The 25,106-nt window shown below is 40.3% G+C and overlaps 2 protein-coding genes across 8 annotated transcripts in view; both read right to left on the bottom strand.

Moving 5' to 3' along the window:
* The window catches only part of LOC141438894 (uncharacterized), a 36,162-nt gene extending 13,592 nt beyond the window's left edge, over positions 1-22,570 (bottom strand). Inside the window, exons 1-3 of one of the 6 annotated variants that reach the window (XR_012452526.1) lie at positions 19,073-22,566; positions 16,147-18,737; positions 15,853-16,026 (exon numbers count right to left, since the gene is read on the bottom strand). Coding sequence is in view for 2 of the 6 variants with exons in the window: in XM_074102944.1 (XP_073959045.1) it covers positions 21,293-21,685 (393 nt within the window). In the remaining 4 variants the exon portion in view is untranslated. Of the gene's footprint in view, positions 1-15,852; positions 16,027-16,146 lie in introns of all 6 variants that reach the window. The other 5 variants (XR_012452527.1, XR_012452528.1, XM_074102944.1 and 2 more) reach the window with 5 other exon arrangements.
* LOC141439086 (activity-regulated cytoskeleton associated protein 1-like) lies at positions 12,017-15,227 on the bottom strand. Of its 2 annotated transcripts, XM_074103220.1 has the most exons (3): positions 14,349-15,227; positions 13,828-14,036; positions 12,017-13,285 (listed from the first exon to the last, which is right to left on the bottom strand). In XM_074103220.1, the coding sequence occupies exons 2-3, from the start codon at positions 14,017-14,019 to the stop codon at positions 12,512-12,514; spliced, it is 966 nt and encodes a 321-aa protein (XP_073959321.1). In that variant the 5' UTR covers positions 14,020-14,036; positions 14,349-15,227; the 3' UTR covers positions 12,017-12,511. The 2 variants fall into 2 exon arrangements, with proteins under 2 accessions (XP_073959321.1, XP_073959320.1); XM_074103219.1 differs by having other exon boundaries at positions 13,828-15,227.
* Positions 22,571-25,106: the final 2,536 nt, after the last annotated feature.

The raw sequence follows: 25,106 nt of genomic DNA, 5'->3' as shown, positions 1-25,106 counted from the left end.
CACTATTTACAAAATTAATAAAGTATCGTCCATTACCGATAAAATCAAAAACTCACAGTAAAATGTCTGAAACATAAGCAATAATTCACATTTAACGCAACGAATTTAAACTTTCTTTGACGCAGAAAAAAAACGAACCCATTTTAAATTAAACCACACAAAACTGCCGCTTTGCAATAATCGTTTTTAAACTTTGCGAAGTTAGCAAATTCGTCCCTATTTTCAAGGCATCAAATTTGACAGTCCAATGCCCATAAAACGAAGTGAAAATAATATAACGGTAAGAGTCACCTATCGAACGTAATCCAAAAAGACCAACCACGCTCGCGCATTATCTATCAAAACATAGTACTGTTCAAAATGTGTCATCTCGCTTACTCCCGCGTAATTCCTATTCAGAGGTTTTGTTCCTTGTCGCTGTCGCTCGGTCATTCATTTTTCTTTCATTCGGTCGGATACGGATCGCATCGTTTTGCTGTCTGTGTCACTGCTTGCTTGAACTGAACTAAACGTACTAAAGAGCAGAAACGTTACGGAATAGTTCGTTCTAGTACAGTGTCGGGAATAAAGTCTTTTTCGTTCTTAGTACATGTACTACACAAGCCTATTGTTTGACAGTCGTAGGGCTTTCCACACGTCGATATAATCATTATCGATAGTCTCCAATCAATGCTAGTGATGCGCTCTACGATAAATGGGAGTTACGGATGTCTTGTACTAATTTAATTTTTATTCATACTCCTATAAGTTATGAAATAAAACGACCAAGTGTTTTTAATCATTTATTTATTAAAGGGTCTCTTTCCATTAAATTTATATTTAAATAAAATTTTGAACATGGAGCTATTATTGCAAAGGTTAGAAAAACTTACCCTTAGACAAGAGTGGTACACCATGAACCATTTCCTTTTCCGTGAACAGGCAAGCATACGAATATCGAATCCGCGCACCTATTCGATCGAACTGAGTATGGTCAAAATATCTTTTACATACGCGTTTCAACAACAGTTGACTCTTGGTTAAAGCCCGCAAATAAGGGCTAGTCGGTACTAGCAACGACATCCAAAGATAACGTAAATAGTCGTTTTTGGGCATGCAAAATAGTTTGTGAGTGGCACTTGTTGAATTACAATCAACAACACAACACTTGAATTTTGCCATGTTGGAAGTCACTGGTATATCACTCGCACTAAACACTACCGCAAGTAGAGTATTGTATTGTTATACAGAGGAGGATGGCTACTCATGGAACTACAACTCGACCAAAATGGAAGGAGAACGCAAGAGAATACCCGCACTCAACTCAATGTTTAAAACACAATGACGGGTAAGGACATGACAGCAAAGAAATGGCGGCGGTCCACAGATTGTAATAATATCATACAAATGGCAGCGCTACAACGTCGATGAATGAAACTAAACTGTCAGGCCCCTGCTTTCCTGTCTCAGCGTCCTTTTTTACAGGGTCCACAGACGCGAGGTCCGTGATCTGTTTTACATTGTGGGATGTGTTCCGAAAAAATCCTCATGTACACTGGGAATGGAGGGCCCAGTAGTTCCGGACTTTTGCCGGCTAAAACCGATTCGCGCCCCTTTCATTTCTGTGGTTGTTACCCGAACAACTCTGAGCCTGCTTCCAGGTGTCAAGAATCAGACCCATAGCGATTCAGATGGCAACCCAAAAAATTTTGCGATTTGGATATTTTACATGGTTGTGAGCTTAGAAACTACCCACGGGGCCTCGCCTCAGCCATTTGCTGGAAGGCCGGGAATCAGTAACTAACTATGCTGCTGCTAACTATGTAGTTCGAAGACGCTGACGTTGCTGTCTTGTATTTTATGAAACTAAGCTACTAAGCTTTCAGACGGATAGCAAAGCCACTTTTAGTTTTTGGTATATTCTTTGGCTCTGATATGTTTGTACACATCTCTATCTGAATTGACTTTTAGTACGTTTATGGAACTTTTGCACCCTTTGAGCATTTTCTGCAAACATTTTGACAATGATTACCCGCAGACATATGAATTCTTTGCTCAGATCCTGGTTTCGAAATACTTACTACGTTTTGCATTATTTCTAGAGGCTGATCAATAACAGTGTTTTGGGTCTGCGAGGTGGCGACTTTCTCTTTATTTTTTATGAAGGAAGACAGTGACTGTAAGCAATGGTTTATATCCTTTTCATAATTCGAATTAATAGATTGATTGCTGCTAAAATTATTTAGCAAGTGTTTAAATGCTTTCTCCAAGGCTCCAACCCAATGCAATGGGGACCCCATATTTCGAGCACCTAAACTTCTAATACTCTCGAAAAAAAATTCAAGTTGGTCTTGATTATGTTAAGTACGTGTAAGCAGTGCATCAATTGAATATTGTTGGTGCAAAAGTTTACAAATTTATTTAAAACCTTCAATTATTTATAGACGGTACATGTATATCGTTCAATTTTACGAATATTATTTCTTATAACCATAAATATAACAGTTTTTAACATTGTTAATTCCTCTTGCCATAACTCGAGGTGCCACTCTTTACAGCTGCTCTGTACTTCTTCCCATTAACGTATTAGACGTATTAAAGCTATCGAAAAGTTTATCCATTAACTAAGCAAAAGGAATCAAATGCCGACATTCTGCTGGGACACTTCCTCTTGCTGCTAAATTGTCTGTGGCCAGGGAGAGAAACATGCATTCTCCTGTTAGACACCGTGGGGTGCTTGGGTCGGTCGTTTTGTTGTTTTTCCCTATTGGTTACTTCATTGGCCGACCCTCGCCCGTCTCTATACATCTAACTTATTCTAATTGGTTGCCTAGTGTGCGTTGCCTGACCTGACGCATGCATGACTTACGACTACGGGCTGCCTATCTTTTGCCCTGCGATAAAAGAGTGGGTCGGAGATCTTTTGTTGACCGCTTCTGTGGCTTTGACTGCCATCTTTTAGGGAGGGGTTACCCTTTATGCGTGATGTTTTGCAGCTTCGGTCTTTTTTGAGCTTGTCTCCTAGCGCTGCCCTTCTTTTTAAATAAATCATTAAAAGTAAATATATAATAGGTGTAATTACGGACGGATTATGGACGGATGACCTGGTTAAAGCCGCAGGTTCACGGTGGATGCAGGCCGCTGCCAACCGAAGCAACTGGAGGTCGGTGGGGGAGGCCTATGTCCAACAGTGGACGTCCTACGGCTGAGATGATGATGATGAAGTGTAATTAATTTTTTTTTTTAACAAATCAACTAAAAGAAGGGGGGGGGTCTCAGCCCGGTGCAAATTAAAAGGTTCCAGCTAAAATAATGACCGAGATACAAATTAACTTAATTTTCCGAATCTATGGCGAGAAGGAAAGGGGAAGACGTTGATAGAACTTACTAGGTCGTAATCGTCCTCGTAATCATCTATGATGATGAGATCCGGGGAAGAGGCGCGGGAATTGTTATCAGGGCGTGCTAGCTAAAAGGGTAAGGAATAAAGGGACAATAAAAATACTGATATGTGGACGGGGCAAATTACACAACAAACAACATAACTGAATGCGATAATGATTAAGTTACTTACGCGATCCAAACGGCGGCCGGCTCGCCTAAGCACGGCCTGATAATTCCGCACCTTTCTCTTCACATCTACTAAGTTAAGCTGCTCGGCCCCGAGATTTTTTAATCGTATCATCAACATTTCTAATTCACGACGCTTCAGGGTTCTGTCCCGGAAATTAATGCTTGTTTGGTCGAAGAGGCAGGGAAAATGCAATATGTGATCTTCAAACGGCATTTTTACAAAAATAGTACGGGTATAGCACAAACAATTTTTAAGAGACTCGCTCGGTTGGTGAAAAAATTTTTTGAATTTCGAACTAAGAAGCACGGATGATTCTGGATGAAGTTAATTTTTCCATTTGAAATTTCCATTTTAGTATAAAGTGGTTATTAACACTGGGGTCGATCTGCAAAAGCAGTGGCCGGAATGCAGAACAGGTTAGAGAAAGTCAAAGAATGTGGTTGTTGGTTTGCCAAAAGAATCGAACTTGTTCAAACAGTATTTGGTTACTGTGGTTACTGCTAGTGTTGGAGAGAAAACTTGATAATATGCACTGACTTAGGCATAGCCTTATATACATTTCATATATTTCATAGCGGAGAGAAGGAAATTGTTCGTCTGGAAAGATCAAAATAGATTAAGCTAACTAATGGAAAAATAAAACACACATTGGGTAGAAGGGAAAATATATTAAACTACAAAAAAAATATATATATTGTTATGGGTTGACCTACGGATCCAAGAAAACAAATATACTTTAGTTAAAAGACACCCTATATTTACGGTTACAATTATTTAAATCTTAACACTAACTTAACCTAGGTACTTATCGCTAAAGCAGTTGAGCGCCAGGAGGGGTTTTGATCGTGTCAGGGATCCCTGCCTATCCAAGCACCACGGCTAGCGTTTTACATCCACTCAGAGCCAAGCAAAACTATGTCCGAATTCCAAAGGGCATGTCTTAACGCTAAAACAAACGAGCGTTGGTGACTCACAAATGTCTATTGGATTAAAGGCAATTGAGACCAAAGATTGTAAAAGCGTATAACTTACCCCTTTGTCACAAACACCAAAAACGATAAAACTTATTAAATTTAAATTAACTTAATAACTGGAATTAATGTGTTTATTTAATATGTCGGGTACATTTCCAATACAAGGTACACCGTGCGACCCGCGTCCGCCTTTAGCCTCAGACGAGAAACGCAATGCCTGTTTTTAAACTAGTTTCATTATTATCTTAATAATTATTTTCGGCTACCCAATTTACCTTACTATTAATGATTTCACTTGTAAATAGAAAAAGATTGATCTCACCACGTGAGATTTGAACCGTGAACAGTGTGTTCTCTAGGCGCCCTTTGCTGCCCCTGCACCATCCAGCTAGTTACGCTGTGCTCGAAATACGACGATGAGTTTCCAACCAAGATAGTGACGTCATGACATTGCCTTGTCATTGTCACTAGGCGTTTCAAAACTGGCTATGACATATACCTCCTCCCTCAAGAAAAAAAAATTTTTTTTTTTTTTTTTTTTTACACGAATGGTTTCAGATCTTTGACATGCCAATTACCTAACAATTTGCCACAAGCGTTGTTTAAACGAAAGATATTATTCGAAACTTTACCAATAATTATTGCCTTCTCATATTTCGGAGCTAGTTTCGCCATGAACTTGTTAGGAGCACTAGAGAGAAACTTAGTTCTTTTCCAGACTGTATCTCCTACCCTAAAGTTGTTACCTAACCTACGTTTATTGTTGTAGTACTTACTACTTTGTACATGAGCAGCTCGTAAGCGTTCCTGTACCTTACTATAATTATTTTTTCTTGATTCTACCTGCTTAATATACTCCGTGACATTTACTTGGTATTTATCGGTGGGGCTATGTGCTGTTTGTACAGCCCCTGGTCGTGACAAGTTCGGCACTGTGGTTTCCCTACCAAAAAATAAGTAAGACGGCGTATAACCCGTCGTTTCATGTACAGCTGTTCTAATGGCGTTCCCTATCTCTGGCAAATGGGTATCCCACGTATTGTGTTTTCCTGGCTTCATGTACGTTGCAATCATTGTACCTATAACACGATTTACGCGCTCTGTCGGATTTCCTTGAGGATGATAGTTGGGAGTGAACCACAGTTTGCAATTGTATTTCCAAGCTATGTCCTTAAAGAGCTGTGAATTAAATTGTTTGCCGTTATCACAAATAATTGCCTGAGGAGCACCAAACAGTAGGAATTGTTTTTCGACAATATCACATATTTTATCAGCTTTTCCTGTTCTTAACGGAAACAGTAATACAAATTTGCTGAACCAACATGTTATAACTAATAGCATGGTGTTGCAATTTTTACTTTTCGGAAAAGGTCCCATTAAGTCTAAAGATACTATCTGCCATGGATACTGTACTTCTCTGTGTTGTCCCATAAATCCAATACGTGCCTGTTGTGGTACCTTATACTTGGCACAACATTCACATTTCTGTACGTACTGCTTCACGTCCGGAAGCAAGTTGGGCCAAAAGTATCTCTGTTTAATTTTAAAGAAGGTTTTTCGAACGCCCAAATGGCCTCCTGTAATGTCATCATGGCATTCTTTTAGAACCTTGAGTCTTAATGTTTCTGGCACATAAAGCTTCCAGTTGTCTTCAATATTGGGGAATTGGCGGAGTAAAGACTTTTTGTACAGTAAATTATTTGCAACCTTCCACTCGGACTCCTTATTCTGTTCCAATACCTCCTTAACTTTGTTTTTATACCATTCATCCTTGTATTTTTCCAAAACATCTATCATATATATTTCTAGACTGGCCTCGTTTTCCACGCCTCGGGATAGCGCATCTGGTACCGTGTGCAACTTTCCTGGCCTATGAACAATGTCATAACTGAATGATTGCAGTTTCATTGCCCATCTGGCCAATCGTCCGTGTGGGTCTTTTGTTTTATGCAACCACTGCAGCGCACTATGATCTGTCACTACTGTGAAGTGTACACCGTCGATATATGGCCTAAACTTTTCTATAGCATGAACGATGCTCAGTAACTCTCTTTCGGACGTTGAATATCTCCGTTCTCTATCATTTAACTTCCTACTTAAATATGCAATGGGCTGCTCCCCCTCCTCATTTTTCTGACACAGAACTGCACCTATTCCATTATTCGATGCATCACACTGAATAATGAATGGCCTAGAATAATCAGGACATGCGATCACTGGGGTTGATGTTAGTAGTGTCTTTAACTTCACAAATGCCAAATCAGCTTCGCTGGTCCAGATTAATCTTTTCTTTTTCTTTCCTTTGGTGAGGTCATGAAGTGGAGCTGCAATTAAGGAAAAGTTTTTTACGAATCTTCGGTACCAGCTGGCCAGACCAATAAATCTTTTCAATTCAGTGTAATTTCGTGGCCTAGGAAAGTTAATAATTGCCGCTACTTTCTCTGAATCTGTTCTTAGGCCGTTTTTGTCAATAATGTAACCCAAATATTTTAAACTTGCCCTGGCGAATTTGCACTTATCCACATTTATAGTTAGCTTTGCTTCTTTCAAAATGATCATGACTTTCTCTATTAAGGTGATGTGTTCCTCAAAAGTCGAAGAGCAGATCACTATGTCGTCCAAATATGCCCAGACTTTATCTTCATCTGAACGGAACAAAAGGTCCATCAATCTCTGCTGAGTTTGAGAAGCATTTACTAATCCGAATGGCATTACTTTAAAATGGAAAAGTCCCCTTCCCGGTACAGCAAATGCTGTCTTCTCTTTACTACTATCTTCCAGTGGGATTTGCCAAAAAGCCGAATTCAGATCGACTGTAGTTAAGAATCTGGCATTACGAAGATTATCAATAACCGTAGAAACTCTGGGTAGAGGATAGGTATCCCTCTTGGTAACCCTGTTAAGTTGTCTGCTGTCCAAACACAGTCGATTGTCTCCATTCGGCTTTTTAACCAATAACACTGGGGAACACCAAGCACTATGTGAAGGTTCTACTACATCATTCAGTAACATTTTATCAAGCTCCTTAGTAATTTCAGATTTAATCACCGGAGAAAAGTTGTATTGCTTTTGGTGAACAGGTTTATTTTCTCCAGTATCTATGTTATGCCTTAATATGTCTGTTCTACCTAACCCATTACCGATGCTGGTCCTAATTTTCCCGATTAGGTCTGTAAGTTGACTAGTTTGTTCCTCGGTTAAATCATCCCTTGACACTATAGCCGGTTCCCTAACTGACAACTGATTCAACTGAAAATTATTACTAGCTTGACGCTTAAAATGCAAAGATATACCAAAATCATCAAAAAAATCCTTCCCTAAGATCAACTGCTGATTCAACTTTGGCATAACGATGGCCGGAATAACCTTAAATTGACCATCCATCGCCACTGGCATATCAAAAATTTCGTTTATATCATGAGACGCCCCGTCTGCTGTTGCCACTTGAAATCGTTTGATTTTCATACCTCGTAAGCCTATGGAGGTTAAAAGTTTGGCAAACTCTGTATTAATTACTGTACGATTAGCCCCCGAATCAAGAAGACCAACCACATGGTTGTCTAAAATACTAATCCTTATATAAGACCTATTGTCATTAAACTTATTAATTAATACTGGACAGATCTCTGCATCTGTGTGAGAAAAATATCTTGAGATTACACCTAGCCATTCCTGCCACTCATCACTATTATTATTTAGGGAGAAGTCTAATTGGCAGGGTTGTCGCTCCTCCCTTGCTGGTTTCCCGCACACTCGCAGTCTCTAGATGTGACCCCAAATCGCCCACATTTAAAACAAAAGAGCCGTTGTTTAGGTGTATTACACTCTCTGAATAAATGTCCTCTTTCACGGCAATTCCAACATCGCTTTACTTTGTTTGTGAGGACCTGGACCTCATCAATATTTTCAATGTCCTGATTACCAGCGTTACTGAAGGCAACATTATACGCTAAATCGAGTTCTAAGGAATTCCTACATGCTCTTGGTTTCTGAAAGTTGTCACAATTGACCTTGGTTCTTTCAATAAGCCTGAGTACATTTATCAAATCTGGGACTGAGCAAAACTCGTCTCTGCACACCGCTCTTTGATAATAAGGTTGCAAATTTTTTAAAATTATTGTTAATTTTTCCCTTTCAGTTACCTTAACCGGAAGCCTATTGAACATATTTTGCATGACTGCTATGTAAATTATGACAGACTCATCACTACCCTGAGTCCTTGCGTTAATCTCTGCTAATAGTTCTTCTTGATAGAAAGGCTTCTGGAAGGTTCGTCTAAGCAAAATTACTAACTCGTCCCAATTATTGGCGTATTCTTTATTTGCTCTATACCAGATTAGAGCTTCGCCTTCAAAGAAATCTATGGCATAACGCCATAGATCATAATCCGTAGCGTTTCTAGCATCTTTGAGTTCAGACACACGTTCTAAAAATGCATTTACACTCAAATTGTTACTTCCAGAAAACCTTATACCCCATTGATAAATTGGAACTAACTTCCGTCTCATAAGGTCCTCTTCGACAGTTGAAGTCCTTAGTAACTTACCCCGGCTTTCCCTTTCGCCTTCCCACTGTCCTGTCATAAAGCTGACACCTCTATTTCCCTCAACGTTCTGTGTTTTTGAACCTTTTAAAGTGTGTTGCCCCTCATTTGACGGTCCCGGTGTAGCCTCTTTAGACTCTAATCTACTAATAATCTTATCTCCTAAATTACCTAAAGTTTCATGTAGTAATTGCTTGTCATCCGCAGTTAAATGCTCATCCTCCTCTAAATCATCCTGTTCTACAAGCTTATCTAATAGCAGTTGACATTGTTGTATTAAACCATTTTTCCTGATATCCTGGTCTTCTGTGTCATGCTTAATTAAATCCAACCTATTTTCAACATGATGCAGTCTGGAAATTAATCTTTTAAATAATGCTTTATCTGGTTTACCTACTATCTCCGAAACATAATTCGACAACGTGTTTAGCTTTGCCGAACAAATCTCAAATTCAAAATCAAGTTTTTGTGCCCTGTGCTGCGGTATTTTAATGTCATATGAGAATCCCCCGACTGCTCACTTGACATTAACTCCTTTAACAATTTTTTCATAATCGGTGCTGTGCTCTTAATCTTAATACCTCGACATTCCAGCTCGTATTCTAATTCATCTTTAAGCAAAAGATTGGGATCCATGGTTACTATCAGTGTTTGTAAGTAGTTGTTAAACAAATATTAAAGATAAAAAAAAATTGTGGGTAGGTAGCTTTAGATAACTCACTTATTCAAGAGTGACTAAACCCACGCACCAGAGGTAGACTCCAAAGAATAGCAACAATTTTAGCAATTATAGTGTGCGCCCACTAATTGGAAATAAAGCTATTACCTACAAATACTTAATAATTAGAAGAACTTAATATTTAAATAAGATAGAGAATTGTATCATCAAATGTGCTGAAGCGTTAATACAACATAAACCTTAGAAGGTAACCGCCCGGTACATTCCTGCGTTAAACTTTTGAACAGATTTTTTTTTTAGGAGGCGGAAATAACACAAAAAATATATAGAAAAATTCAGACACCCTGTACACCTGTGTATATATATATATATTCTTATGCACAGCAATAATATTAATAATAATTGTTCACTGATTTGAACAACGACTAATATGAGCCCAACAGTGGGATGTTTCACTGTTCCTTATTTAACAAAACAAACTAAAAAGAAAACATTACTAAACCCTTTTACCTTATAGCATCTCATCAGTAATACTAATATCTAGTAAATTAAATTAAATCTTCAAAATGAGACTAATTAATTTAAACAATAACCGTTTGCCAACCCAATTAATTTTTGACGTTGGGCGTCATTTGTTATGGGTTGACCTACGGATCCAAGAAAACAAATATACTTTAGTTAAAAGACACCCTATATTTACGGTTACAATTATTTAAATCTTAACACTAACTTAACCTAGGTACTTATCGCTAAAGCAGTTGAGCGCCAGGAGGGGTTTTGATCGTGTCAGGGATCCCTGCCTATCCAAGCACCACGGCTAGCGTTTTACATCCACTCAGAGCCAAGCAAACTATGTCCGAATTCCAAAGGGCATGTCTTAACGCTAAAACAAACGAGCGTTGGTGACTCACAAATGTCTATTGGATTAAAGGCAATTGAGACCAAAGATTGTAAAAGCGTATAACTTACCCCTTTGTCACAAACACCAAAAACGATAAAACTTATTAAATTTAAATTAACTTAATAACTGGAATTAATGTGTTTATTTAATATGTCGGGTACATTTCCAATACAAGGTACACCGTGCGACCCGCGTCCGCCTTTAGCCTCAGACGAGAAACGCAATGCCTGTTTTTAAACTAGTTTCATTATTATCTTAATAATTATTTTCGGCTACCCAATTTACCTTACTATTAATGATTTCACTTGTAAATAGAAAAAGATTGATCTCACCACGTGAGATTTGAACCGTGAACAGTGTGTTCTCTAGGCGCCCTTTGCTGCCCCTGCGCCATCCAGCTAGTTACGCTGTGCTCGAAATACGACGATGAGTTTCCAACCAAGATAGTGACGTCATGACATTGCCTTGTCATTGTCACTAGGCGTTTCAAAACTGGCTATGACAATATATATATTAAGGGGACAAAATGAAAGGACGGGAGGGAGAGCGCGGAGCTAGGATATCGAGGTAGGCGTCAAAAAGAAAAAAAAATAGAACCATGTGAAAATAAAAGGAGAGAAAATAGAAAGGGAAGGAAAAGGAGATATATATTACTTCAGAGTCTGGAATCGGGATCCAGGGGTCTATGGAGTGGATCTCGATGACATCGGAGTTGTTAGTTGGTTGGAGAGTCGGAACGTCACAGGAAACAGGCGGAGCGGTAGGAGGATTGGGGTTGAAGGAAACTGTTGATAGAGGTGGTTCAGGGTTCTGAACAGTGGCGTGCAGTGCTCCTGAACGTAAGACTGGCTGAAGAACATAACTAAATTCAGCAGGTTTTTTTAATAGGGTGGGAAACAAGCAAGTAGATAGGAAGTAAGCACCACTACCCATGGACACCCGCAAAACAAACGGTTTGCCATTGTGGTGCTAGCCTATAGAGATATTTGGAAACATGTCGAGGAGCCGAAAAAAGAAATGAAATCAGTAGTTTAAGCACTTACCAATGTTATTCCGCCAAGCGAGTCTGTGGTGTAGCTGTAGAATTTATTACATATTTCGACGAATGGTTTTGACCACCACGACTATCTAACTGAGTGATTGATATTATTTGAACAGGTCACTCAGAAGATATCCGAAGTGGCCTTAAGAAAAGCCGTTACGAGAAAATATTTTTTATGCGAGAGACGACAGATTAGGTCCAGTAAGTACATTCATAAAATTTAAAACGAAGAAGTTTAAAATTATTTATATATTAAATCTACGCGCCTGTCTTTTTTTAAGTAGCGTTGTAAGACATCGTCATAGAAAGTTGGTGACCGTTTGATGTTAGTTAAAAGCTCTTTTTCTATGGAAATCAAAGATAGCTCTGTGAGTCTCTGTTGACCTTGTGTATTTCGTAAGTACGTATGAATACGTTTCAAGCAAGAGAGCTAGTTGCGATAAGGAGTACGCACTTTCTGTTGCCATGAAGGCTACTCCTTCTTCAAACTTGGCGAAGCTCTCCTTATTGAGTTCAAACTCATTAAATAGATCATCAATGAAAAACCAGGTATATTGCGGCAAATTAAGGACAATGTGAGTATCTTGAAGGAAGCCGACCCCGAGTAGGGTTCGGTTGTGGCGCGACTCTGGCAGAACCAAGAACGTGGTATGAACCGTATGGTCATTGATCTTTACTGGAGCCTGGGTTACCAGTACGGCTTGTGGCCTCTGAATGCCATCAGCCATAGTAATGCTCACTCCTAATTCCCTAAATGTGAAACCTTTCTTCCATAACTCACAATATAGTGAGTATGAGGCAATACTTGATTTGGCGCAACTATTCTGTAGTCGGTGTGGCTACTCCTCCAATATCAATATAGACGACGGGCCTGTCTCTAGAATCGGTCGAGACCGCAATCGAACAACATCCGATGTCCACCGCGGGCCGCTGAGCCTTATTTGCGTTGCACGTTGAGCAGTTGCTTCTTACTACACCTGGTGTGCCGCAGCCATAGCATCTAAATTTTGGAACAGACGCGGACGGGAACTGAGTTATTTCTTCAACTCTATTAGGTTTGACGCCTTTTTGAGAATTATCCATGCGCGAGGACAGCTTCTTGCAAGTCTCAACGGTGTGGCCGTAGTTTTTACAGTACCTACAGCGGGTTTTCCTCGTTGGCGCTGGCCTTGAACCTGGAAGCGGTTTATACTCGTTCGTTTCGGTTGACACAACACGATCTTTTTCTTTTAGTACATGCTCCGCTGCTTGAGCCGCTTTTAGAAGATCCTTAAAGTTCTTCACTTCCGCACGAGTAACCTTTTCTCTAATTTCTAGACGAAGCAGTCCAAAGACCATGTCCAGCTGGTTAGTCTCCGACTGCGATTTAGGTAGCTGAGAAAACAACAGCCGCTTTCGTCGTATAAATTCTTCAGTGGAAATGCCAGGAAGTTGCTTCTCTTGCGTGATATCGATAAATATCAAGTATGCTTCGCGAACAGGCGCAAAATTTTCTCGCAGTCTTATTTCGAAGTCAGACCACGAAGTCACATCGTTCTTGACTCCCAACCACCAAACTCCAGCTTCACCCTTTAATATAGTACGAGGGTCAATCTGAAAGTTCTTACAAAATCAAAAACTGAGCAAACTAGCAAGTTATTAGTTTTATTAGTAGCACCGAGGGTTCCGCACAAAATATACGCTAAAGGCCTGCGCAAACCGGCGGAGCGTCCCCCGCGATACCGTGATACCTGGGAGCACTTCTCCGGGGCATGCCGCGGCATACCGCCGCCTGCGGCGGTCGGTTATAGAAACGACTATTTTAGTCAAATAAAGAAGTTTAATTGAGGTTTGGCACCGACTTCAAAAGGTGATTCAAATGTAATTTTGAGTTTGAAGGTAAGTCAGGGAAATGTATTCATGTACAGTTTTATGCCTTATGGTCATAGTGACAAGAGCTAAAAAGGTACGTGAATACATTTCCCTGACCGTACATACAGTCGGTTTCGGTTACATCTAAGGTAACAGCCAAAGTGCTCAAATAGTTAGGTACACCAATTTAATTGTATTCTGATGTAATGAACAATTTGATCACTTTGGATGTTACCTTATATTATGACGATGACTTACTACAAAGTAGTAGATAGGACACTTACCATTTCTCCGAAATTTACATCATTATTGAGATATTCTTCCAGTGTTGATAATTCATTTTCATCACAAATAGGTAGCTGTACGGGAAGCTTTATAGGCTCTTGTTTTCTCTTAATTTCATCAGTTTCATTTTGGCTTCTAATCCAGGTTAATATTTGGTTGTTCTGTTCTACCAGAGTTGTCAACAATTGCATAACCTTATGCTGATGACCTACAAACATGAATTGAATGTAGTTGAGATACAAAAAAAAGAACCAAACTTCAATTCATATCGCATAAATACATGGATGTCTCAAACACATATATATATTAGATAGGTAGTAAAGTAAACCCATTTAAGGCCGAAACGCACTGACAGCGGTATCCTGTGCGGACCCGTTCGTATTTAGCTCGAACATTACAACCGGCACCGCCTCCGCGCCGCGCCGCTCCGCCACCGTTCTCTGTGCGTTTGCAGCTTTATGCGTCTAAGATCCCTACGCAGCGAACAAAAGATCCAATAATGGGCAGTATACAAACATACCTGTAGACTTTGGTGTGAATGTAATGTCTGTGTCAGTAGAATCCTTCCGGCTACGATGATCTGCGGATGTTGATGATGACTGCCCATCTACAGGCTTAGAAACTTCCTTTTCCGGAATTTCATTGGATTGCAGTTTATTGTAACAGGGTATAGCTAAAAGCGAAAGATTCTAATTACCAACAAGTAAGTAATATGATAAGTAAATATCAAACTCCCAGAAAAATGCATAAAAAACATAGCTTTGGACCAGTCCAATAAATAACACATCCCAGAACAAGAATGCCTGAGACTTGGTACTACGAAATATCACAACTTTTTATGGTGGAAGAGTTTCGATACTTGGCCTCTTTTTAGCCCGACTGCCGAAGGAGAGGAGGGTTATTACATGGAATGTTTTATAAGGGTAAATATTTTATCTATACCTTCAATGTTTTGGTCATTTAACTTATTTTTCTTTTTTTCACAGCTTTCATTACCTGAAAATAAAATGTAACAAAGCCATAATCCCACTAATTGGGACCACTGAGAGTGACACACAAGTATTTTATAAAGTGCAGACACAAATATGTAGTTTCCGATTGCAACTTCAACAAACAAAGTGTATAGAAGGCGCTAAAATAAACATGTTTTGTATGGGCAACTTTTCTCTAAACTTGATAATTACCAAGATTTATTTCCAAAACGGATGGTCACAGAGAATAGTTCATTTGACATTTTATGCTTGTTGTAAGATGTTCTATATAATACATTAATAAAAATGAGGTGTTATATTGACATCAATTTCCCAATACCGATATTTTCCAAGTCCTAGAACCGTTTAAAATGACTGACTTTCGAACATTTTTCTTATCTCGGTAAATACCGATCTAAGAGAAAAAGAATAAAACATGCTTATCTTTACGCATTTTTTATAATAGGAAAAAGAAAATTAAACAAAAATTAAAATTAAAAAAAAAACAAGTTTTGTCCAAATACCAGCCACCCTTAAAAAAACTGAGAAATTTTCTAAGTCCAAAAACCGGCCACAACCTCCCGTCCTGCCTTACTTCCCCCCCCCCCCCCCCAAACACTTAGGGTATGGAAGGAACCCTAAAAAGGTAAATTTTGTATTATAAGTAGTAAACCGGCAAGCATGCATGAGGAAATTAATTTGATGAGGAAAAAATATGATTCAAAAATTGACCTCGCTGGCGGCAGCCAAAATGCTTCATACTAATTGACATCACATGACTTTAATTTATACTACAAAATACCCCGTCAAATAAACTATGTAGGTCTTACCCCACCTTACCTAATATATATATAACTCACACTCGGTCACTAACCAAAACGACTGGTGACCGAAGAGCTACCTTGCTAGCTGCCTTGCACAACGCATTAGAGTATTGCTATATAGCGAGGAAATGCTTTTACTTTTTTGTTTTTGGTAGCATATAGGAACTTATTTAGATTGTCTTTTGTTTCTGATAATATATTAACTGTCAAAGAAAACAAAATTACTCACCAATCATAAACATGTCCAGGGCACTTTCTTCAGATTCAGAAGATAATGAAGAGTCTGAGTCCATTACTCGAGCAGGCTTCTTCGTCTTTCGTTTTTTACTGTCATCGTCGTAATCATTGATATCACTTGTTGACTCTGCTTGTTTTGCCTTTTTACGGGCAGTCATTAAATCCTCTGCAAAGACAAACAGCACTTATTAGGGTGAAAAGGTTGAAACATTGGCTTAAAGATATAAAATTAATAAAAAGACACGATTTGGATCCTCCCAAAAAAAGAATAGACTAGTTTGCTTACCGGTTCATAAAATTTTCTCTTCAACGTTATTAGCTGCCATGTTTGATCGTCGGGTCTTTCGTGTTTCATCAATGACTTATTGTATTGAGAAGTTTTTTTCAATGTTGGCCAAAACGCTTCTTGTTTCTTAGGTGTCAGCCAAGAGCTGCTGACAATAACTATATTATTACGGTCACCATCAGCTTCGCAAAAACATGAAGGCATCCAGCGTGTCATCGTTAAGCCGTGTTCTTAGCCGATTGCACAAAACACCGGCTGCGGAAAATGCCCTTTCGGACTCTACGCTTGTTGGTGGAATCGCAAGCAAATTATTGAAAACTGATGTTAATATAGCACCTCGACTTGCTCCGTTATCAAACATAGCCATCTCAACATGTATTAATGTTGCCACATCGGGTTGAGCTGGTTGACTGTGTGTGGCTGTGGCATGGGGGTGCTGTTCCGGTTCTGTTAGTAAGGCTATCTGTCGGTTCAATTCCTCCTTGTAGGTTAGTGGTTTATGAACTTGTTGACATTGCTCAACGGATTGAGGCTCGGTTTCAACATCAACACGTGTTTCCGACTCTGTCGTAGAACTCTTGGAGAAATCAGACCTTTCAATTAAAGCTATATTGTATATTAGGTCTTTGATCTCATGGAATGAAGCCTTCTCAAAGACGTTAAAAGTAAAATCGCTATCGTTATCTTCATTCAGGTAACGCTGAGCATTATTTAAGTATTGAAGTGCCCCAGTCACGCTGTGAAGACGTCGTTCTGAAATACGTCTCTTTAAAGCAGCAGTAAACTTTTTTATTGATGGGATCTGGGAAGTCTTAATCATAAGCTTGAGGGTCGTATCAGCTGTCAGAAGAGTTTGCGTCTCTGCGGCATATAACTTCAACAGTCGCCTTAATAATATCTAGAGACGAGTGCAAGTTCTCAAGGATAGACATTTCAAATAATTTATTGAATCAGGCGTTACTTTGCGGAGGTCCATATCAATGAACTAAAAGAATTTCCTTGCTCACCTGCGACCTTACTATAGCTAAGCTTATGCAAAATATGCGTGTGCATGCAGTTCCTCCACCTCCGCACTGTAAGAACACACACAAATCACACAAACCCATCTATCACCACCACCACACTACACTGACGCGTTTCAAACTCAACCAGAGCTCATCTGTTAGTCTAACAACTGGTAGCATGGTGTACGGTTGTGTCACTCTGAAGATGAGCTCTGGTTGAGTTCGAAACGCGTCAGTGTAGTGTGGTGGTGGTGATAGATGGGTTTGTGTGATTTGTGTGTGTTCTTACAGTGTGGAGGTGGAGGAACTGCATGAACACAGGTCCATTCATCAAAAGTGATAGCAAAATTGCAGTTCTTTAATTTCAACTGTCACTGTCAAAAATAGGTCACCGAGATGTAATGCTTATAAACGTCGGGGTGGTGGCGGCTCTTTAAAAAGAAATTAGCTAACTTCATTAAACTAAGAAGGGTAATTAAGATAGCGATAACATCCTGCGGCGACTGGAACGCGGTTGCGGCGGTGTCAAGTTAATAGCAGTAGCAGAAACGTGAAGGAAGGAGAAGTCGATAGCGGAGAGAAGGAAATTGATCATCTGAAAAAAAATCAAAATAGGCTAACTAAAAGGAAAGTGAAACACAGACATTGAAAAAAAAAAGGAAAATATATTAGAAAAAAAGGGGTTTATGGTAGCGGCAAGATGGAAGAAGGGGAGGGGGATCGCGAAGCCAGGGTGTCGAGGTAGGCGTCAAACTGAAAAGAAAAAAACGGCCATAAATAAATAAATAAAACACGAGAGGAAACAAAACAGAAAGGATAGGAAAAGGAGATGTATATTACTTCTGAGTCTGGAATTGGGGTCCAGGGATCAAGGAGGTGGTGCGCGGAGATCGGAGGATTGCTGGGTGAAAGAGAAGCCGGAGAGTCGCGAAGCACAGTTGGGGCAGCAGAAGGATTGGGGTTAGGTAGAGCTGGTAGTGAGGGTTGTTCAGGGTTCTGAAAATAAAAATGCCACTAATAAAGTAAAATAAGATTCCAGTTACGAGAAGGGGTCATAGGGAAAGAAAGGAAGAAGTATGTTAAAAGAAAGGAGTAATGTGGATTAGTAATAAATACCCACTAATACATCTTGTATGTATGTAAACTTGATTACGGGTAGTTAAGGGAGGGGTTACAATCAGGAAAAGGTCCACCCTTAAATGTAGATTTCACTGTTCGGAAATTATAGTTGGTTACTAATATCGTGCAATAAGAAACTCATATATTTATATATGTATACACCAGCCACATTGAATGAAAAGGATCGTTGTTCGCTATCCTTATTAAAATTGAATAGAATACTTAACTTAGATTTGGGTCCCAGGTTAATTATCAATTGTTAAGTGCGCAGTAAGAAGTGATAATAAAGGAAATTTAAATCTATGAGCTAGGAGGTTAAAAAGAGTAAAACGCCAGTAAAAGATTGTGGAGAAATATTTTTTCACTTAACGTATCCGTACACGTACACGTTAAGTGATGTAGATGTAGTGATGTATGTGTAGTAGACGGTGTTGTGGGTTTTTGGGTTTTCATTTTTCTGCGTTGGATCTGTTAGGAAATATCAATAATTAATATTGGCACTAGGTTGAACACTAACGAGTAGTCCGGTAATAAGAGGTAATAGGGGAAATGTTACGATATTCACTTTGCGTCGGTAAGCCTTAATTTTCCGGTCGATATCGGCGGATGTCAGAGGGATGGAATATGATTTTTTGCGTAATTGGAGTAGTTGGGTTTTAACGCGGGATTTTACGGTTTTATCGGAGAAGTTAAAATCGTCAGGGTTGTATAGGCAGGGGAACTGTTCAATTAGGGAATCAAAAGACGGAACGGACATTGTGGAAGAGAAAGGGGAACGGTTTGTTGAGTGTCGCGTTGCTCACCAAGAATGCCTGAAGTAAGCGTCAGTAGTTGAGATGGAGGGAAATGGTGATGCTGAGCACGCAAGATAGCTCCTTAGTAATTAGTGCACAAATTTAGAAGCTTAGCGTTAATGTCAGTAAAGGTGCGTCAATAAAGCTGCCAAACTTACGATTTGACATTTAAAAGGTTACCACAGAAAAGACAAGGTGATTTCATTGAAGGGAAATCTTAACAAAATAGGCGTGATTTAAGGTGTCTCGAACAGATTTACAGACGGGAGATAGGTTGGTAACACATAAAATAGCTAATAGAAGGGAAAATGACAGGTTCGCGATAATTATGTGGAAATTTGGAAATAAATAAATAGATAAATAAATATCACGGGACAATTCACACCAATTGACCTAGTCCCAAAGTAAGCTTAGCAAAGCTTGTGTTATGGGTACTAAGCAACGGATAAATATAATTATATAGATAGATACATACTTAAATACATAGTAAACACCCAAGACCCGAGAACAAACATTCGTATTTTCATACAAATATCTGGAATTGGATCTTGAAATGCTTAAAAATTTGTTTATCCAGATTAAATAGAAGATGTTAAGCTAAAGTTCAAAAGAAAAGGGGAAATGAGAAGAAATATCACTATTATAATAATATTAAATGCTGGAGTGTCAACTTTAACAACAAGGTAGGTACGGTAATAATAAAAAAAACTTTTTGCATCTGCATCGAATCATTTCCAAGCATACATCGGCAGCTACTGGTAAGTCTGTCCAAGTAGGTCGCCAGCGGTCACCGGCTTTGGTCCATCCCCAATTAGATGGATCAGGAAGATTTTGTGTCGGTGAAATCTGACCCCATACATAGACAGCTTGGAACTGCTCGCAGGAAATGCTGATACAGAGAGGCTTTCGTTCATGGTAGTTTCCAGTTGGCGGGTTTTTTTTTTTTGAAAACGCAGATGCTTTCGGGCTTCATTTACAGTAGAAAATGAACTGGATCTAAAACATAACGAAAAAATATCAACTAAGTACTAAATATGTTTTATTAGTTTTATTGAAATGCACATTATTACCTGTCATGTAAAATGACGACAAACTTTTCAATAATCGCAAAAGCCTCGCTAGTCCTTCCCTCATATGCTGCCAGAAACCCTTCTGTAGCATTAGGAAATGCGTTCCATGTCTCTATTGCACTTTTTTGACTTTCCCGTTAAAAAAGGAGACATTGTCACACCCTGTGAAGGCGTGGAACAGGGGGAACACTTTTGCTAATACCTTGTGATGTTGGGCGCGGGGGCCCATGCACATTAGCGAATCCTGGTTGGGTTAGGACCAGGACTCGCTTATTTAAGCTAGCTCGGAGGTCTCGCTCGAGGGGAGATGAAGGAAACAGTGTTTACCCAAAATCCAACACCAATTTATTCATAAAACATATATTCTTATTAACTACGTCTAATTCTACGCGTACGGCGGGAAAGGTCACGCGGGGCCTTCTAACGTCAAAGGACGGTCTTTACGTTATGGTGGCGGCGGCGGTTACGGCCTACGGTGGGTGCGAATCCCTAGGAGGAAGCTTACGTTGAACAATATCGGGGGGATAGCGGTTAGGCTACGTTACGGTGGTTGTTAATCAGGGATCCCGTGGGAATGACGGACCACCGCCACATCGACCAGACGGGTCCCGAATTACATGCAAGGAACGGAGGATAAGAGAGTTAGTTTAGTTGCCCTACGGTAGGTATTACTCCAGAGCCCCCGTGACATGACAGACTACCACCACATCGACCAGTCAGGCTCTGGATAATCAGGAAGGGGCGAGGAGGGGGGCGGAGGCACCTATCGAAGAGGGCTTGAGAGAGTAGGAACGGGCGGTACGAATAACCCTCGAGCCGCCTGGCGTTCTTCCTCTCGGAGCGGTCCCCGACAAGTGACTGGCGGTCCGGGCGCGCGGCGGTTATATTTGATGCGGCGGCGAGCGCGGGGTGCGACGCGGGGCGGCGGGCGCGCAGCGGTCGGCGGCTGGCTGCGCGGTGCTGTCGTCGCACGTGGTCTGTGACGTCACGGCGTCACATTCCCCCCCTCGGTATGAGGATTTTTACCTGCGTAAAAATCATAATGTTAAATATAGTATAATATAATTTTACCTTTAGGCACGGGGCAGGATCGGGGTCGGGTTTGTTGATTATCTGTATGGTTTTTGTTCCGTTTTGTTATTATTATTTTTTTTCCTTCTTACGGGTTGTTGCTCGGGTGCCGCTTATAGTGCGGAAGGCGTATTATCCCCATACGGGAACCGCCGTTGCGCTTCCTTCCGGTCCGTCTACGCCTCGGACGTCTGCGCGGTGGTGGTGGGGTCGCCTCAGACGGTGTGGTGTCCTCGACATCCTTTATGAACGCGGCGTACTCCGTTTCCTCCACGTCGAGTTCCAGGAGGTCCGGTCTTGGAGATACAGCTCGTAAGAGGTCGTCCCATGCCTCCTGGAGGTCCGCACCGGGTTCCGGGAGGACGTCCTTAACGTCATCCATGAGCTGGTCGTCTATGTGATAAACCTGTCTGGATGCTGTTATAATTATGTCACGGGCTCTTCCCGTGACTATATGTGTTATTGTCGGCTTTTGTTCCATTTTTCTGTGTAGGTCTTATCAACGCGTAATGGCTTGTCATCGCTTGCGCTCGGCTTTTTAAAGTCGTTTTCATATTTTGTATCTAGTGGGTATTTTATTTTTTTGGTGCGATCTACCTACCCTCTAGTTCGTTGGTTGGTCGGTCGGTTGGATGGTTAAAATACTACATACCACGACAAAGCTAGATGTTTCACTTGGTATATTTAAGGTAGAAACAGCGTCGGATTTCAAACGTCTCCATTTTTTATTGTCATTTGGCACAAATGAGTCTTCCGTAAAATGGCGAGAACAAATTCTGCTGTGCTTTTTTGGAGTCCAATTGGACCTATTAATGCAACGGCTCCATTTTATTTTCATTTCATCATCGTTAGGAAACCTGCAACAGGATTAAAAAAATTATCGACAACCATTTTTACATCACTAGTAACCTACAAGTCATACAATTTTATTTTTCAGAAAAGACTTAAAATAAAGCTAATGCGTGTATTATTTTAGTAGACAGACATACGGCACTATTTTTTCTGACTATCTATCACTTTTTTATTTCCAGTAGGTATTGAAAAATAAATCTCATACTTACCGATTAAATGTAAATAATTCGTTTACATTTTCTTTTCTCGAACTTTGGGCTTTACAACCTTCCACAACACAAGACATCGTATCCAGGTCACTGTACACCTTACTTCTGGCCGAATTCTTGGACACAAGTTAATAAAATTTTGCTATTTTCACTCCAAACCACACGAAACTCTCGACCGGTAACAATGAAACATTATGGTACAAAATTAAGATGACATGACGACTTAAGTATTTTGACGTAAAGTTGTAACTTTTTGTTTGTCAGTATTGTAAGATGACCAAAGGAAACCATTTGACATTTGTCTGTTTTTTATTAGTGACACGTACAAAAGTAATACAAACAAACAGCGGTGTTTTGTTTCACTCACACTTATGTTATGATAATTGACAATAATGAATAAACTATATGTTACTCGGTTATTATTTTAGCCCGGCTTCCATGCTAGTTATTGTTCCGAGGCATGAATGATCCCAATTCTGAGTGACTGATTTACAGCATTGGTCAGAAATGTTTTCAATTTAATAACATTCACATTGAAAACAAATTTATTGAAAAATAAATAGTAGTACTAGATTTTTCACATACAATTTTCCACCAGGTACATGCTGAATAAACCAAATTTTGATTAGATGCAAAGAATTTCAAACAGCAATATGATCAAATAGGCTAAAAGTGATGTCAAATTTTAAGGATAACTTTAGTAGTATTTTTTGTTATTTAAATGACAACACTAAAATAGTGTGTGTAGTGTAACCAATTTTTCCCAACTACCGTTTTTACAAGTCATACAATTTTATTTTTCAGAAAAGACTTAAAATAAAGCTAATGCGTGTATTATTTTAGTAGACAGACATACGGCACTATTTTTTCTGACTATCTATCACTTTTTTATTTCCAGTAGGTATTGAAAAATAAATCTCATACTTACCGATTAAATGTTAATAATTCGTTTACATTTTCTTTTCTCGAACTTTGGGCTTTACAACCTTCCACAACACAAGACATCGTATCCAGGTCACTGTACACCTTACTTCTGGCCGAATTCTTGGACACAATCTCCTCCTCGTCCAATTAATTGCGTATGGGCTCCCTGTTGCGGCGCGGTATTGCGCGAGCCGCAGTGAAAGCCATCAGCCGCGCCCCCGCGACTGCTGCCGCCCACCGCGCTCGCGCCGCCTGCACCTCTTCGCGGCTAAGCTGGCGGCGCGGCTCTTCTGGCAGCACCAGGACGCGGTACAGCCGAAGCTGCGACTCGCGCAGCTGTCGGCGCTCCTCGTCCAATTATTAGCGTATAGGCTCACTGTTTCGGCGCGGTATTGCGCGAGCCGCAGTAACCGAGATATGCCGCGCACCCGGGCCCCGCGACTGCTGCCGCCCACCGCGCTCGCGCTGCCTGCAAGTCTTCGCGGCTGAGCTGGCGGCGCGGCTCTTCCGGCAGCACCAGGGCGCGGTACAGCCGAAGCTGCGACTCGCGCAGCTGTCGGCGCTCCTCGTCCAATTAATAGCGTATAGGCTCCCTGTTTCGGCGCGGTATTGCGCGAGCCGCAGTAACCGAGATATGCCGCGCCCCCGCGACTGCTGCCGCCCACCGCGCTCGCGCCGCCTGCAACTCTTCGCGGCTAAGCTGGCGGCGCGGCTCTTCCGGCAGCACCAGCGCGCTACAGCCGAAGCTGCGACTCGCGCAGCTGTCGGCGCTCGTCCAATTGCTGGACGTGCAGCAGCCGATCGTGCAGCTGCTGCTCGTCCAGCAGATGCGCCTCTTCTTCCTCATTTTCATTTGATCTGTTATACAGGGTGGATTTCGACGAGGGACCTTTGCTGAAATATTGCATTGTTTAAGTGATACACAGTCGATTTATAATGTTTAGAAACTTAAACAAAGTAAAAAAAAAAAATACAAAATTCACTCATTTTTAACTGTGGTGATAACCCTATATTGCATCTGCACATAACGGCAAGATGGCTAGATTAAGGAATCGCCGTCGGAAAAACTCGGGATATTACGTTTATTTCCGAGAGTTGTTGTCATCGTACTGATGTAAAAATGACACATAAAAGTCAAATAAATCAAATAAAATGCAAAAATACGAATATCAATTACTTTATTACAATTTTTACATACGGTGTTCAAATGTTCCTCCGTGTCTAATAATACACGCTGCAGCCCGTGCCCGAGTATGTATTTTGTAAGGGTGAAGGCGCGGGCACGTTTAACAACTTTTAGTACTGCGGTATGACTTATTTCGAAATGTCGACCAGCTGATCTCGAACTTTTTCTTGGATTCCGCTCAAAATACCGCAGTATTCTTTCTTCAAGTCTAGCCGCAAGACGAATAACAGGTTCTCCACGTTGATCGTTCTGAGCTGTTCTTGGTACAATGGGCTGATTGTTGGTGACACGATCACAAGCACGTAAAATTGTCCTACGACCTGTTGGGTGTGGTGGTGGATATGTTTCACTGTAACGTCGTAAAGCTTCAACCGCATTATGATTGTAGCTCGCGTATAACATAAGCAAATTAAATATCCACGTGCATCTAACAAAGGCATTTTCATGTATAGGAAGCAAATGAAATGAACTTAAATGTCAATTTCATTTCAAACATCATATTTATGATATGTTTATGATCGATTTTTCAATCATGCAAAGAGTTTCGATAGTTGTAGAAAATGCGTTGGTTCTATCTCGGCTCGGCGAACACAGATTACTAATATGTAGCTAGTCGGCGAATGAAGAGTCCTATGACAACCTATTACTACAACTAGTGCAATATCCGTCAAATATTGTTAAGTATTAAATTTTTTGGCGATAACCAAAATAAAATAAAAAAAAAAAAACAA

The sequence above is a fragment of the Choristoneura fumiferana genome, chromosome 20 (assembly GCF_025370935.1).
Source record: "Choristoneura fumiferana chromosome 20, NRCan_CFum_1, whole genome shotgun sequence".
Taxonomy (NCBI): Eukaryota; Metazoa; Arthropoda; class Insecta; order Lepidoptera; family Tortricidae; genus Choristoneura; species Choristoneura fumiferana.
Note: the sequence above shows the minus strand (reverse complement) of the source record. Positions and strands in the feature narration are given on the sequence as shown.

Coding starts and splice junctions, on each gene's coding strand:
- LOC141439086 (XM_074103219.1), bottom strand. CDS start 14,046: ATGTTTGTAGGTCATCAGCATAAGGTTATGCAATTGTTGACAACTCTG. Junction 13,286..13,827: donor ATGTAAATTTCGGAGAAATG/GTAAGTGTCCTA, acceptor AAGAACTTTCAG/ATTGACCCTCGTACTATATT.